The 13,785-nt window shown below is 48.2% G+C and overlaps 1 protein-coding gene across 3 annotated transcripts in view; it reads left to right on the top strand.

Moving 5' to 3' along the window:
* Positions 1-13,785, top strand: part of zcchc7 (zinc finger, CCHC domain containing 7) — a 29,247-nt gene that overhangs the window by 5,707 nt on the left and 9,755 nt on the right. For all 3 annotated transcript variants that reach the window (XM_084687116.1, XM_084687114.1, XM_084687115.1), the window contains 3 exons: positions 10,177-10,229; positions 10,575-10,706; positions 10,823-10,993. In XM_084687116.1, coding sequence (XP_084543242.1) covers positions 10,177-10,229; positions 10,575-10,706; positions 10,823-10,993 — 356 coding nt within the window. The remainder of the gene's footprint in view (positions 1-10,176; positions 10,230-10,574; positions 10,707-10,822; positions 10,994-13,785) is intronic.

Genomic DNA, 13,785 nt, shown 5'->3' with positions numbered 1-13,785 from the left:
TGGTAATCAAAAAACCTTTTATAACATTTTTTTGCCCCACATTTCAGTTGTGACCTTTTGTAATTCAGTAGTTCTTATAATGACATTCCCACAATGCAAAATATAATTTTATTTACTCTGTTGGCTAGTTTGATTGTCTCCACTCTCTACAATTACATCAATTTTTTCTGTGTTTACTGGGGTAACTTTGACTGTGTAAAGTTCATTCAATAAATATTAGGAAGTGAAATAAAACATTTGTCAAAAAATTTAAAGATGTGACTATTTCTGTAGTTGTGAATAATTATAATGGTCACATTTTCTTTTATAAAATAAAACGTAAATTGATGTCTTAAATGTATTTTTTAAATGAGCATGAACCATTTGTGAATATGTACAAATACAATTCGACTTATAACTGTAATTTAAATGTGTTTCCTGTCTGTAGAGACAAGGCTACCACTCACTCAGTTATAGCTGCTCATGGTTTGAGCAAGGTTATTTTTGCCATTGTATTTCAGGCCTCTGAAAAATCTCAATCTAGAAAAGAGACACTAACCAATTCTAGGAATAATTTGCACATGAACATTTTTTTTTTTTTTTTTTTACTCTGGAAACTTTTTACAAAAAAGGCCAGACATCTGTTCTTCTAATTTGCATGAGTGCGGGTGTTTGTTCTAAAAACACGAGGTCTCTGGTTTGTGTGTGGACCATTTTAACTTCAGATTACTGGAAAACAATTTAAAAAAATACCTCTCCCCTTCATATGGCCAGTATATGTCAACCTACGCCCTCACACCTTGTGTAGGCCCGCAGATGACGAATCAACTCATGGTTCCAGTCATTTTTAGAACTACAAATGTCCTGGTTTAATGGCTGATGAATTTTCAGTCCATGTTATCATCATGGCTTCTTGAGATGGTGTTGGACAGCATAGTTAGACAGGAGACACCCGAGTAACAGAGCTGGGACTGTGTGTGTGAAGGTGTGTGTGTGAGTGTGAGAGAGGGTGTGTGTGTGTGTATGTTACTGTGTGTAGGTCGGTAAAGTGAGCCCAAGTGGCCTGACAGATATGACAGATCTGCTGGCTAAGTTTACCTTAAAGTGAAAGAACCCAAGACCTTATAAAGTAGCTTTGTAAAAGAGCAATGTTTCTACACTGTTTCTAATGTTTCTATTAAAAGAGAGGTGCACTACAATGGGAATACACACATACACACACACACAGAGCCAGTATTCCAGCAGTAGCAGTATGGCCTTGAGGTTAGGGTAATAGACTAGAGACCACAGAGGGCCTGCTCTTGCCCGAAGCTGGAGTGTGTGTGTGTTGGTGAGGGTTATTTAATGTTTATTCACCCAGTGTGTTCCGTTGAGAGCAAGAATATGATTCTCTTAGGAGACCATCAGATGTGCAGCACAGCCTAGGTGAGCACACACACACACACACACACGTTCTCTTATTACTGGTTTTCTTTTATTCTGTACTCTCCCTCTTCTAAGACCATTATTAATAATATTCATCATAATTAAGCAATCACTTAATAGGAAATCTAATTACATTGGGGTAGATCCCCCGTGAGACTGCAAACATGGCATGCTTTTATTTGGCCATAGAACTTTGTCATTTTGTTCTCGTTTATTGGGTGGGTTGGGTTAGGGGCTAAAGGGGCTAAAGGCTGTTTTAACTGGGGTTGGGCCTAGCCTGGTGAAGGGGTTTGAGGAAGGGAAGGTTTGGGGTGGTTGGAGGTGGAGCTGCGTATTAAAATGATTAAAAGCTTTATGAAGCGATGGAGGTTAGAGGGGATAACAGTCATGGATACCCAACATCTCACTGTCCCTCTGTCTGTCTCTCTTTCCCTTTGTCCCTTTCTTTGTCTGTCTACCTCTCTCTCCTCTCCTCTTCTCCCCTCTCTCTCTGCCTCTCTTTGGGTTGGTCTTTCTCTCCTCCTCTGCCAGCCTTACCCCACTGCAACATCAGTTATACAGTTAGGCAAATGGTGAACACACACAGTACAGTTGCCTCCGTATGCAAAGATGACTAAAAATAGCAAGGTGATGTTTTGACAGAACGTCCCAGAAGACTAGTTCTGTGTTGGTTACACAACTGGCCCCATAGTTGGAGGGTCGAGTAGGTTTCTCTTGTTTGGGAAGGTGTGTCTAATGCACTGTAAATGAGCGTGTGTACGTGTGTGCTCTGTACTGTTTTGGACTGCAACACTATAGTCATATGGCATCCAGTCTGTCTTGTGTTGAAGCACCATGGCGGGTGGCGAGGCCTGGGGAAGCGTGCGTCCCTCCTCTTCCTCTCCTCTGTCTAACTGTGCGTCCCTCCTCTTCCTTTCCTCTGTCTCACTGTGACGTCTCTCCTCTTCCTCTCCTCTGTCTAGCTGTGACGTCCCTCCTCTTCCTCTCCTCTGTCTAGCTGTGACGTCCTTCCTCTTCCTCTCCTCTGTCTAGCTGTGCGTCCCTCCTCTTCCTCTCCTCTGTCTAGCTGTGCGTCCCTCCTCTTCCTCTCCTCTGTCTAGCTGTGACGTCCCTCCTCTTCCTCTCCTCTGTCTAGCTGTGACGTCCCTCCTCTTCCTCTCCTCTGTCTAGCTGTGCGTCCCTCCTCTTCCTCTCCTCTGTCTAGCTGTGACGTCCCTCCTCTTCCTCTCCTCTGTCTAGCTGTGACGTCCCCTCCTCTTCCTCTCCTCTGTCTAGCTGTGCGTCCCTCCTCTTCCTCTCCTCTGTCTAGCTGTGCGTCCCTCCTCCCGTGCAGCTCTCCTTCCCATGTTGCCGTTTGTGTTGCTGGGATGTCAGGATTGGTCAGATCCATGTGCTGAAAACTCCTTTCAGCCTACCGGCGGGGCAGCAGGATGTAGGAATCTGCCAATCCGCTGCCCTTTACTCTTCTGTAGAGAAAGAGTAGACTGAATTATGGATAACATTCTAGAAGTTTTAAAACCCATCCTTCTGCTCTGTCTGTCTAACCGTGTCTCGGCTTTCCTGGGCTCCATGCCTCATGTCCACCCTAGTTACAGAGCTGTTGCTAGGCCAGACTTTTTTGGACCAGCAGTCCTGTTTTCCTCTCTGCCCCTGCTGCACCCTGACCCTGACCAGAAATGAACTGACTTATGCTGCTTATGTGTCTGTACTGTGACTATCCTGTTATTCAAGATTTGGGTTTGGAAGGTGTAGCTTACATTAGCAAAATAAAAAAAAGTCAGCTTTCGAAAGTCAAATTAACAATTCTAGATAAAAATCCGAGAACAGATATTTAAACTGTCTTTGGGGAGTTTAGTTACTGATATTTCAGCAGGGGAGCGAAGTTATTAAAAGATAACAACATCTTCAACACATCACTTTCCTTCTCATTCTTTTTCTAGTTTGGGTGTATGTGTGTCAATGTTCCATGTAAAATCTCAAGATTGTGACATTCGGAATATTTACAGCTCTTTGGTTAGTAGAGGCGGCTTAAAAGATGTCGGAATGCCGTCTCTAAGACTTGCCGAGGTCGGATATGTGTGTGTGTACAGTATGTGTACAGTATGTGTACAGTATGTAATATACAGTATGCTGTGAGAATTTGCGTTTTTGTGTTATTGGCAAAGTTAGTATGGATGGGGTTTGGTCAGCCATTGTTTTAAATACCAGGTAATGCTTTTGGAGTTTATATTTGTCATAGGATAGCGGCAGGTATCCGGCCGGTCTATTGCAGTGTGAGGTATGTTTTAAGTAGTACAGTGTTCTTAAGATTGAGCTATTCAATGATCTGGCTTGCCTCTGGAGTCATTTCGGTTGGTTCTGTTCATTCATTTGGTGTCAACCTTTTATCATGATTGGTAGCAAACAAGCTTCATACTATCTTCACACTATCTTTCTCTCTCCGTTTGAAGAAATAAAAACAGGACATTTTCACATACTTCCACATCATAATGGTCCTAATGGATTTGAAGTGACGTAGACTCAGCACAGCTATTCTTAATGTCTTCCTTGGATCATTTATTTGAAGTTTGACAAAAAAAATGTGTTTGTCACATTTTGACAAAACAGGGCTTTCATGGTCCTGATGAGTATTCACAAGGTGTTAAGTGATGTATAGTGATGAGTTTTGTTACTTTGTTAAACTGAATGTTGTTTTTGTACTTCTCTAATCCTTGCGAGCACGTCTTCCTCCTGGCGTTCAGCCGGCACTCTTGGTTCCTCGGCGTCATCCCTAAAAATGCTGCAGGGTGATTTAGTTTCACAAATAACTGTCACCAAACTGACAAGATTTCAGAAAAGTCGTCTGATCAGTGCAAGTGAGTGTGTGTGTATCTAAAGTGCAGACTGATCAATAGTAATTGAGTAAAGTGTCCCCCATGTTTTCATCTCTTTGTAGCTCAGGCTTCTTTGGAGGTTTCTTTTCCCCCCGCAGGCCACGAGGAGAGAATAGAAAAGAGGTCTAGTGAAAGAGAGAACACGGCCATGTCTGCAGGCATGAGCGGCATGGCCGGCTTCCCTCGGCCAAATCTCCCTATTCAGTATGACCTCTTATCAAAAAGGATTTTGCTTTCTTTTCTTCTGTCCATTTAAACTGGGGGGGGGGGGAAGAGCAGGAATGTGTGGGAGTGCGCGCGACGGTGTGTGTGTGCGCACGCGTCGATGCGCTTTTAAAAGAACTGAGAATTAAGCCCAGGTGTAACTGGAAGAGTTGTAACGGTTTTCCAACCTTTCTCTTCGACCCTTTCCTTCTCTGTCTGCTGCGTGTGTGCACTCCAAAGGTATTAGCATGGAGACATTAGCCATAAACTCTAAGGTATATTAAAGCAGCGCTCCTGTTGTTCATATAAACACACCAATTCAATTTAGCATGCCCCAAGGGGAATAGGAGAGAGAGAGAGAGAGAGAGAGAGAGAGAGAGAGAGAGAGAGAGAGAGAGAGAGAGAGAGAGAGAGAGAGAGAGAGAGAGAGAGAGAGAGAGAGAGAGAGAGAGAGAGAGAGAGAGAGAGAGAGAGAGAGAGAGAGAGAGAGAGAGAGAGAGAGAGAGAGAGAGAGAGAGAGAGAGAGAGAGAGAGAGAGAGAGAGAGAGAGAGAGAGAGAGAGCGCGCTGGGTACAAGGAGAAAAGAGAATGCTGGAGGGCTAGATGGGGGGGGGGGGGAGTGTCATGGTTTGAAAGGGGGAGGATAGGAAGGAGATGGCAGAGTGGTGGAGAGGAAGAGGAGACAGGAGGGATGTGAGAGAGAAGAGTCAGAAGAAGGGAGGAGTACAGCTGGTGAGAGTGGAGCAGAGTGAGAGGAGGTGTGGGGGAAGGGAGGAGAGGACAGAGACTGGGGTGTGAGGTGAAGGGGAACAGAGAGGAGGAGAAGGAGGGGTGGAAGGAGAGGGAAATGGAATGAGAGCGATGGAGGGAAGGAGGAGAGGGCTTGGAAAGAGGCAGATATTTGGTGTTGTAGTAACAGTACTGTCAGCATAACATTGACCTGACATTAAAGCCAGAAGGCATCTCATACACACACACCCAGTGGCCTCACCCCTGTGTGTGTGTGTGTGTGGTTGGGGGTAGTGCACAGTGAATAAAGCTGTAGGTATATTATTCACTCCAAATTCAAATATTCTTTATTACCTGTCAGAGGGAGAGAGAAATGGAGGGGGGAGGAGAGCAAATTAAACGACTGTGAATAAGACCCCTTATCTCCCTCCTTTTCTACCATCCTGTCCTTCACCTTCACCTGTCTTCACACACGCATATGTACGCAATAGATATGTCATTATATATTACATTTATATATACAGTATCTATATGGGTGTATGTCATCTTAATTTTACAGGTAAAAAAACTAATCTCATATTGATTCTTCGTTAAAACTAAGATGTTCCAAATGTCACAGTACAGCGGAGACAGGCCTGAAGATGATGCTGCTGATGGAGAGAGAGAGATCTTGGGGAGGAGCAGTATTTAGGCGTTTAGGCTTTTCACTTCCTTACCCTCCCCAACCCATACTCTCTTCCCACACACACACACACACACACACACACACACACACACACACACACACACACACACACACACACACACACACACACACACACACACACACACACACTGTTACCCTGGACCCCCAGCTCCTCCTCTTGCCCCTCTCAGCCAGGCAGAACCCCTGCCATCTGTCGATCTCCCCCTCCTTTTCTCATCCTCTTCTCTGTCTCTCTCCCTCCCTTTCTTTTTAGACCTCCTCTCCCTGATGTGTTTTACCCCTTCTTCACCATTGTCTTCAACCTGGGATGTTCTTAAAACACGTTTTCCCAAGCGGCCTCAGCATTCCTCTTTACCTTCTGTCCTATACCTTTATACCTCCCCTTCTTCTCCATCCTTTCATACCATTCTACTTTCTCTCTTTGAAATAAGGGATGAGAATTGGATCGAAAAGGGGAAGAAAGGATGTACTGTATTGAAATTAAAAGATCATCTCTGTGGACTAGTATGTCCCTTGGTGCCTTGCCCCCACCTTGCTCAGTCTAATTAAACACTGCTGGACTAATCATTTTGTTGTTTTAGAAACTCTATTGAGACTCGCTTTTGTTCTATAATCTCTCTCTTATTCTGTCTCTCTGTCTCTCTCTGTCTCTCTCTGTCTCTCACTGTCTCTCTCTCTGTGTCTGTCTGTCTGTCTCTCTCTGTCCATCAAGGGCTATCTCACTGGCTGATTCTGTATTTCATTATGTGGTGAATGTACTGTGTGTCGTGGGGGTTACAAGAGGAGGAGGAGGAGAAACCAAATCTAAATTAAAACTTTATAAAGCGCCATTATTTAATTACCCCAATGGCTATGGATTTGAAGGATTGAACAAAGTGTGTGTGTGTGTGTGTGTGTGAGAGAGACCAAGCAGTGAGAACCGCAATGGCTTGGGTTATTCATATTTTTCAATTTACAATTGCCTGCCTTGTGTGTGTGAGTGTGTGTGTGTGTGTGTTTGTCTGCATGGTGTCAACCCCAAAACCCAGACCCTTTTTTTTTTTAACCCTTCTATCTCCACACACACACACACAATAACACACACAGATACACAACGTGGCAGCAGATAAAAAGGCATTATGGTAAATTCCACTTGATGACAAATTTTTAATTTGGCGAATGGGCTGTGTTGAATGGAGCTTAATTACTTGGCCAGAGATCCTGGTAAAATAACCTCTGTGCTTCTTGGTGCTGTGCTTCCCAGCACCGCGCTCCTGATAAGAAGCGGCCGGCGTTCCTCAGAATGACGCAGATTAACCACAACGTTTATCTCCTGCACCTCTCTTTCCCTTTCTCTCTTTTCTCTTTCTCCTTCTTCCTTCTGTATAATAACAATAATAACAATCATGAAAATTCTATCAACCTAGCCCCCCGCTGACTGCTCCCCCCCCCCCCCCTCCCCCAGCTTTCCTCTCCCGCAGGAGCAAATTCATCAAAATGAAATTGAGGTTGCAACTCACTGGTTTTATTGAAATATATTTCCCCCTTTTCCAGATACAGATATTGGTGTGTGTGTGTGTGTGATTGGAGAGAGTGAAATGGGGACTCTTGGTGGTACAAGTTTGTGAAGCAGGTGGGCTTATTTTAGAGACTGACACACACACACACCCCGACACACGCGCACACACACACACACACACTCAGACCGACACACAAAGCGGTTTCAGTTTAACTCATATTTTGGCCTTGCATGGGATTTGTCGGAAATGGTGACATTACATAAACCACCTTTTGATGCTCTGAACACATTCCTTAATTAATACATGTTTTGGAATTAACATGGAAGGCTATGAAGGCTTGATTTGAGAGAATTGGCCTACACTCACTCTGTCAGATACGCACATAGACACTCTGTCTTTGGCCTCCTTCAGTCCCTGTTGTAGTGTACCCTGATTGGACCGTGTGTTTGCCGTGTGGTTGCCAGGCCGCGCCCCTGCTGAGTGGTAATTGGTCTCTGCAGCGTTGCCGTGTGGCTATGGAGCTTTGAATGACAGGTCTGGCCACCTGCCCTGCCCTATCTGCCAACATGAAGTAGGAAGGGGAGGGGGGGGGGGGCGACGCATAGCGTTGGCAGTGGGAGGTCAGACCGGGTGTCTGAGGGTATGGGGTGTGGTGAGGAGAGGAGTGAAGCGGGAGGAGGGGTCGAGAGTGTGGGGGCGGGTGAGGGGAAGGTAGAGGGTCGGGCAAGCGGAGAGAGGGAGTATGGAATGCATACACCGTCTCTGAACAGGAGACAGTCATGGGTACGTTTCCCTCTCTCTCTCTCTCTCTCTCTCTCTCTCTCTCTCTCTCTCTCTCTCTCTCTCTCTCTCTCTCTCTCTCTCTCTCTCTCTCTCTCTCTCTCTCTCTCTCTCTCTCTCTCTCTCTCTCTCTCTCTCTCTCTCTCTCTCTCTCTCTCTCTCTCTCTCTCTCTCTCTCTCTCTCTCTCTCTCTCTCTCTCTCTCTCTCTCTCTCTCTCTCTCTCTCTCAGCTCTCATCACAGATGCACTCTTCCTCTCCCTCGTTCTCCCCCTCGTTCTCTCCATCGTTCTCTCTCTTCCTCAGACGCAGCTTTAGCCGTGCGTCACGTTCTCGTTCCCTCCCGTCCCCCTCACCCAATCTCCGTTTGTCTCTTCTGTCCCAAGTCCTCCTCTCCTCCTTGTGTGTTTGAGTGATTCCGACACCATTTGGGTGCGTTTAACCTTAGAGAAAGGCGGGCCGCAGAGCGAGGGTGCTGTCACACCAGCGTCCCCCGCACCCACACAAACCCACACCCTCGCCATTGTCATGTATAGGGGTGTTAATCCGCCGTGTCTCTTCAGTATCAAACATTCCCTCCATTCTGAAGGCGAGGCCCTTCTTCCGCTCCCTTTGTGTCTGTCTGTGTCTGTGTGTGTGTGTGTGTGTGTGTGTGTGTGTGTGTGTGTGTGTGTGTATTTTGTTTGAGAGAGTGCAGGCCCAGTGACTGGGTGGGGGTGGGTGGGGGTGGTGGTATGGGGGGGGGGGGGGGGGTCCTGTTTAAGTGTTTGGAGGGAGAAGAGGAGGAGGAGCTGGGAGGATACCAAGGCTTTGATGTGTACCGGGGGCATTGACTCTTGTAGATACTCCACACACATACACACATCGTGCTCTTTCTTACACTCACACACACACATAATGTGAGCGTCTGTGTGAGTTGATGTTTCCTGTCACTTCCTCTGGGTTATCACCCTGTCTCGTCCTCTGGCCCTTGAGAAGTGTGTGTGTGTGTGTGTGTCACCTCAGGAGAGCCCGGGTGTTCATGGTTCATTACCCACACGTACACTTCTGTTCTGTTCTCACCGGCCGAGGACACACACACACACCTACCTCTCTGTGTTGGTCTGCAAGCTCTGACAAACTGATATCCTCCTTCCCTCTCTTCATCCTTTCCTTGTCTTTCTTTTTCCATTTTATTAATTAGGGTACCTATGAGACAAACAGATAGCATCTGTCGCTATCCGTCCCTTTCTCCTCTGCTCCTCCTTTCCGTCCTGGTGGTTTTCCCCTGTTGACAGCGGGTTGTTTTAATGTTTTAATGTTACCAACTCCCAGCACACACACACACTCCCATGTTATAGATACACTTGTTTGTGTGTAGGCAGGCAGCCAGTTCCTCTCCCGATGTGTGTGACTCAGCTTTAACACAGAGGTTTGGGCTTTATCATGTGTGTGTGCGTGTGTGTTTGTGTGTGTGTGTCCTCAGATTAAAGGAAAGCTTCCTGCTCTTTATTTGGTGAATCCCGCCGGGAGATGCTTTGGGAATGACTTTCGCAGACACACACACACACACACACACACACACAGGCCTGTTTGGGACTTGTGGAGCGGCAGTTTAAACAGGGAAACCTCGACTATAACTAGACGGAGAGAGGCAGAGAAGGACAGAGTGAAAGGATAGAGAGAAGTAGGAAGGAGAGAAGAGAGGGTGAGGGTGATGTTTGAACATGACTCAAGGCTAGCTGTGTGTGTTTGTCCAAAGGATAAACACAGTCACCCAGCTCAAGGGGGTAGCTGAACTAGGTGTGTGCGTGTTTGTGTGTGTGTGTGTGTGTGTGTGTGTGTGTGTGCATCTAATCATTCATTTGCATGAATGATTAGATATCAATTCATGTATGTCATGTATTAAATTGTCCTTATTGTACTATATCATATAGTATCGGTCATGTCATGGTAATGAGGATCTCTTGTCAAGTCCTAAATGTTGGTTTTGTCCTTTCCTAGGTGACGTTGGTGGTGTAGGTGGTGACTGGGGGGTGTCAGGCAGGGACAGAGAGGTAAGCTACGTTTGTGTATGTGTGTAGCACTTTGCTACGTGTGTAACAGTATGCTCTGCATGCACGTCTGTGTAAAACAATTCCGTTTGTGCGTAAGTGTGTGTAGCACTATGCTAACACTATGTTCTTTGGACTTGTTTAGATATTCTTGTTGGGTCCAGAAGTCCCCTTAAGAATAGTAAAACAGGGAAAGGTTGAACATATTCTTGGTTCACACACACACACACACTTGGTTCTTTTTTTAGGGGGTTAGGGTTAGAATGAGTGTTTAAGGTTAGGGTTAGGGCAATCATATGTATAAGTATACGACATGTTGTATAAAACCCTGTGCTCTGCGTGTCCCAGGCCCAGATCTCTAACCGAGATAAGAATCAGCCGTTCCGCCGGGTGTCTTCCAGGTACTACACAGATAAGAATGTCACCTGCATCAACTGCAACAAGACTGGACATCTGTCCAAGAGCTGTTCGGAACCAAAGGTAGACACACACCATACACATAGTAATATCCTCAACCTCGAACAAAGAACATTGAGTTTCATTTGGATGTTTTCCTTTTTTGTCCTTGCTGTGTGTGTGTGTGTGTGTGTGTGCAGAAGGTGCCATGCTGTGCACTGTGCGGGCAGTCAGGCCACCTGATGAGGATGTGTCCCAGCAGACACTGTATGAACTGTGGGCTCCCAGGCCACCTGTACCAGGCCTGCCTGGAGCGCAGCTACTGGCACAAGCACTGCCATCGCTGTGGGATGACCGGACACTTCCAGGACGTGAGTACACATGACACACACACACACACACATGCATGTATGAGCCCCCCTTCACGTGATGGGTGACCCAGGGTTAGACCACGCTGCTGTTTATCTTAATTGATACAGTTCATCAATTACAGCTTAGTTATGTCTGCCATGCTGCATCTTCCAGCTGTGTGTGTGTGTGTGTTTGAATGCGCGCGCGCGTGTGTATGTGTAAAGGGTAAATCTAATGACCGTCAATGACAATTATCTCACCGCAACGTTGATTATGCACATTTACACTGATGTTGCCGTGTGGAATGTATGTGTCATACACTCCATCTATCTCTCTCTCTTTTTCCTCTCTTTCTTCACCCCCCGCCCCTCTCTCTCCCTTTATCTGGCCCTCTCACTCACTCCCTTTCTCTCTCTCTTGCCTTTTTCTCTCTTAGTTCAAACCTATAATTTTCTAAACTGTGAACAATGTGAACTATGTCTGTGTGTGTGTCTGTTTGTGTGTGCGTGTATGTGTGTGTGTGTGTGTGTGTCTGTGGTGAGGACTGCTCCCCCGGGTTTCTCTGTCTCTCATTAAAGACAGACGGTTGACGGAGCGCCTCGCCTGTCGCCCCCGACAACAACCCTCTACCCTGGTCTGGAGGGAGGGGAAACAGAGGAGGGGAATGAATGAGTGAGGCAGGGAGAAAGATGCATAGTAAAGGAGGAATGAGAGGGGGGGGGGGAAAAACATGGTTAAAAGGAGTGTTTATCCTCAAGTAAAAGCCTCCTCTCCCTCCCCCTGTACCCGCTGCCTTTCTCTTCCATTCTCTTCCATTCTTCCCCGTTTCCCTCCGCCTCTCACTCTGCCTCCCTCTCTCTGCCTCTGCCTCCCTCTCTCTCACTCTGCCTCACTCTGCCTCCCTCTCTCTGCCTCTGCCTCTCTCTCTCTCACTCTGCCTCCTTCTCTCTCACTCTGCCTCCCTCTCTCTGCCTCTGTTTCCCTCTCTCTGCCTCTGTCTCCCTCTCTCTCACTCTGCCTCCCTCTCTCTAACTCTGCCTCCCTCTCTCTCTCTGCCTCTGTCTCCCTCTCTCTGCCTCTGCCTCCCTCTCTCTGCCTCTGCCTCCCTCTCTCTGCCTCTGTTTCCCTCTCTCTGCCTCTGTCTCCCTCTCTCTCACTCTGCCTCCCTCTCTCTCACTCTGCCTCCCTCTCTCTGCCTCTGTCTCCCTCTCTCTGCCTCTGCCTCCCTCTCTCTGCCTCTGCCTCCCTCTCTCTGCCTCTGCCTCCCTCTCTCTGCCTCTGCCTCCCTCTCTCTAACTCTGCCTCCCTCTCTCTAACTCTGCCTCCCTCTCTCTCTCTGCCTCTGCCTCCCTCTCTCTGCCTCTGCCTCCCTCTCTCTGCCTCTGCCTCCCTCTCTCTGCCTCTGTTTCCCTCTCTCTGCCTCTGCCTCCCTCTCTCTGCCTCTGCCTCCCTCTCTCTGCCTCCCTCTCTCTGCCTCTCTCTCTCTGCCTCCCTCTCTCTGCCTCTGCCTCCCTCTCTCTGCCTCTGTCTCCCTCCCCTCCTCTCTTCATTATTCCCTCCCTTTATTCGTCGGCTCCTAGCCCGGATCTGTCTATCTGATTGTCGGCCTGTCTCTGTCTCTCTCTCAGTTGGTGTGTCACCACATAACCCCTGGCTCAGGTTGGAGTTGCAACAGACTTCCCACTGGGACGTTATATCCCCCCCCCATGATGGTTGTGTTGGGACACTGAGAGAGAGAGAGAGAGAGAGAGAGAGAGATATGAAGTGGTGGAAGGGAAAGGATCCTTGCTTCTCAAATCCTCTTGCCGTTAGGGTTAGGGTCCCTCTGTCCATCTCTCTGTCCATCTGCCCACCTCTCTCCCCCACTGTCTCTCTTCCTCTCTGTGTCTCTCCCCCTCTCTGTGTCTCTCGCTCTCTGTCTCTCCCCCTCTCTCTCCCTCTCTGTCTCTCCCCCTCCCTCTCCCTCTCTGTGTCTCTCGCTCTCTGTCTCTCCCCCTCTCTCTCCCACTCTGTCTCTCCCCCCCTCTCTCCCTCTCTGTCTCTCCCCCCTCTCTCCCTCTCCGTCTCTCCCCCTCTCTCTCCCTCTCTGTCTCTCCCCCCTCTCTCCCTCTCTGTCTCTCCCCCCTCTCTCCCTCTCCGTCTCTCCCCCTCTCTCTCCCTCTCTGTCTCTCCCCCTCTCTCTCCCTCTCTGTCTCTCCCCCTCTCTCTCCCTCTCTCTCTCTCTCCCTCTCTGTGTCTCTCCCCCTCTCTCTCCCTCTCTGTCTCTCCCCCCTCTCTCCCTCTCTGTCTCTCCCCCTCTCTCTCCCTCTCTGTCTCTCCCCCTCTCTCTCCCTCTCTGTCTCTCCCCCTCTCTCTCCCTCTCTGTCTCTCCCCCCTCTCTCCCTCTCTGTCTCTCCCCCCTCTCTCCCTCTCCGTCTCTCCCCCTCTCTCTCCCTCTCTGTCTCTCCCCCTCTCTCTCCCTCTCTGTCTCTCCCCCTCTCTCTCCCTCTCTGTCTCTCCCCCTCTCTCTCCCTCTCTGTGTCTCTCCCCCTCTCTCTCCCTCTCTGTCTCTCCCCCCCTCTCTCCCTCTCTGTCTCTCCCCCCTCTCTCCCTCTCCGTCTCTCCCCCTCTCTCTCCCTCTCTGTCTCTCCCCCTCTCTCTCCCTCTCTGTGTCTCTCCCCCTCTCTCTCCCTCTCTGTGTCTCTCCCCCTCTCTCTCCCTCTCTGTGTCTCCCCCCTCTCTGTCTCTCTCTCCCCCTCCCTCCCTCTCTCTGTCTCCCCCTCTCCCTCTGTTGCTCCCCCTCTCTCCCCCTCTCTGGTCAGGGTCAGTTCAC

Source organism: Hypomesus nipponensis, chromosome 22 (genome assembly GCF_054491055.1).
Source record: "Hypomesus nipponensis isolate SF chromosome 22, ASM5449105v1, whole genome shotgun sequence".
Lineage (NCBI taxonomy): Eukaryota > Metazoa > Chordata > Actinopteri > Osmeriformes > Osmeridae > Hypomesus > Hypomesus nipponensis.
This window is presented reverse-complemented; position numbering and strand designations above follow the sequence as displayed.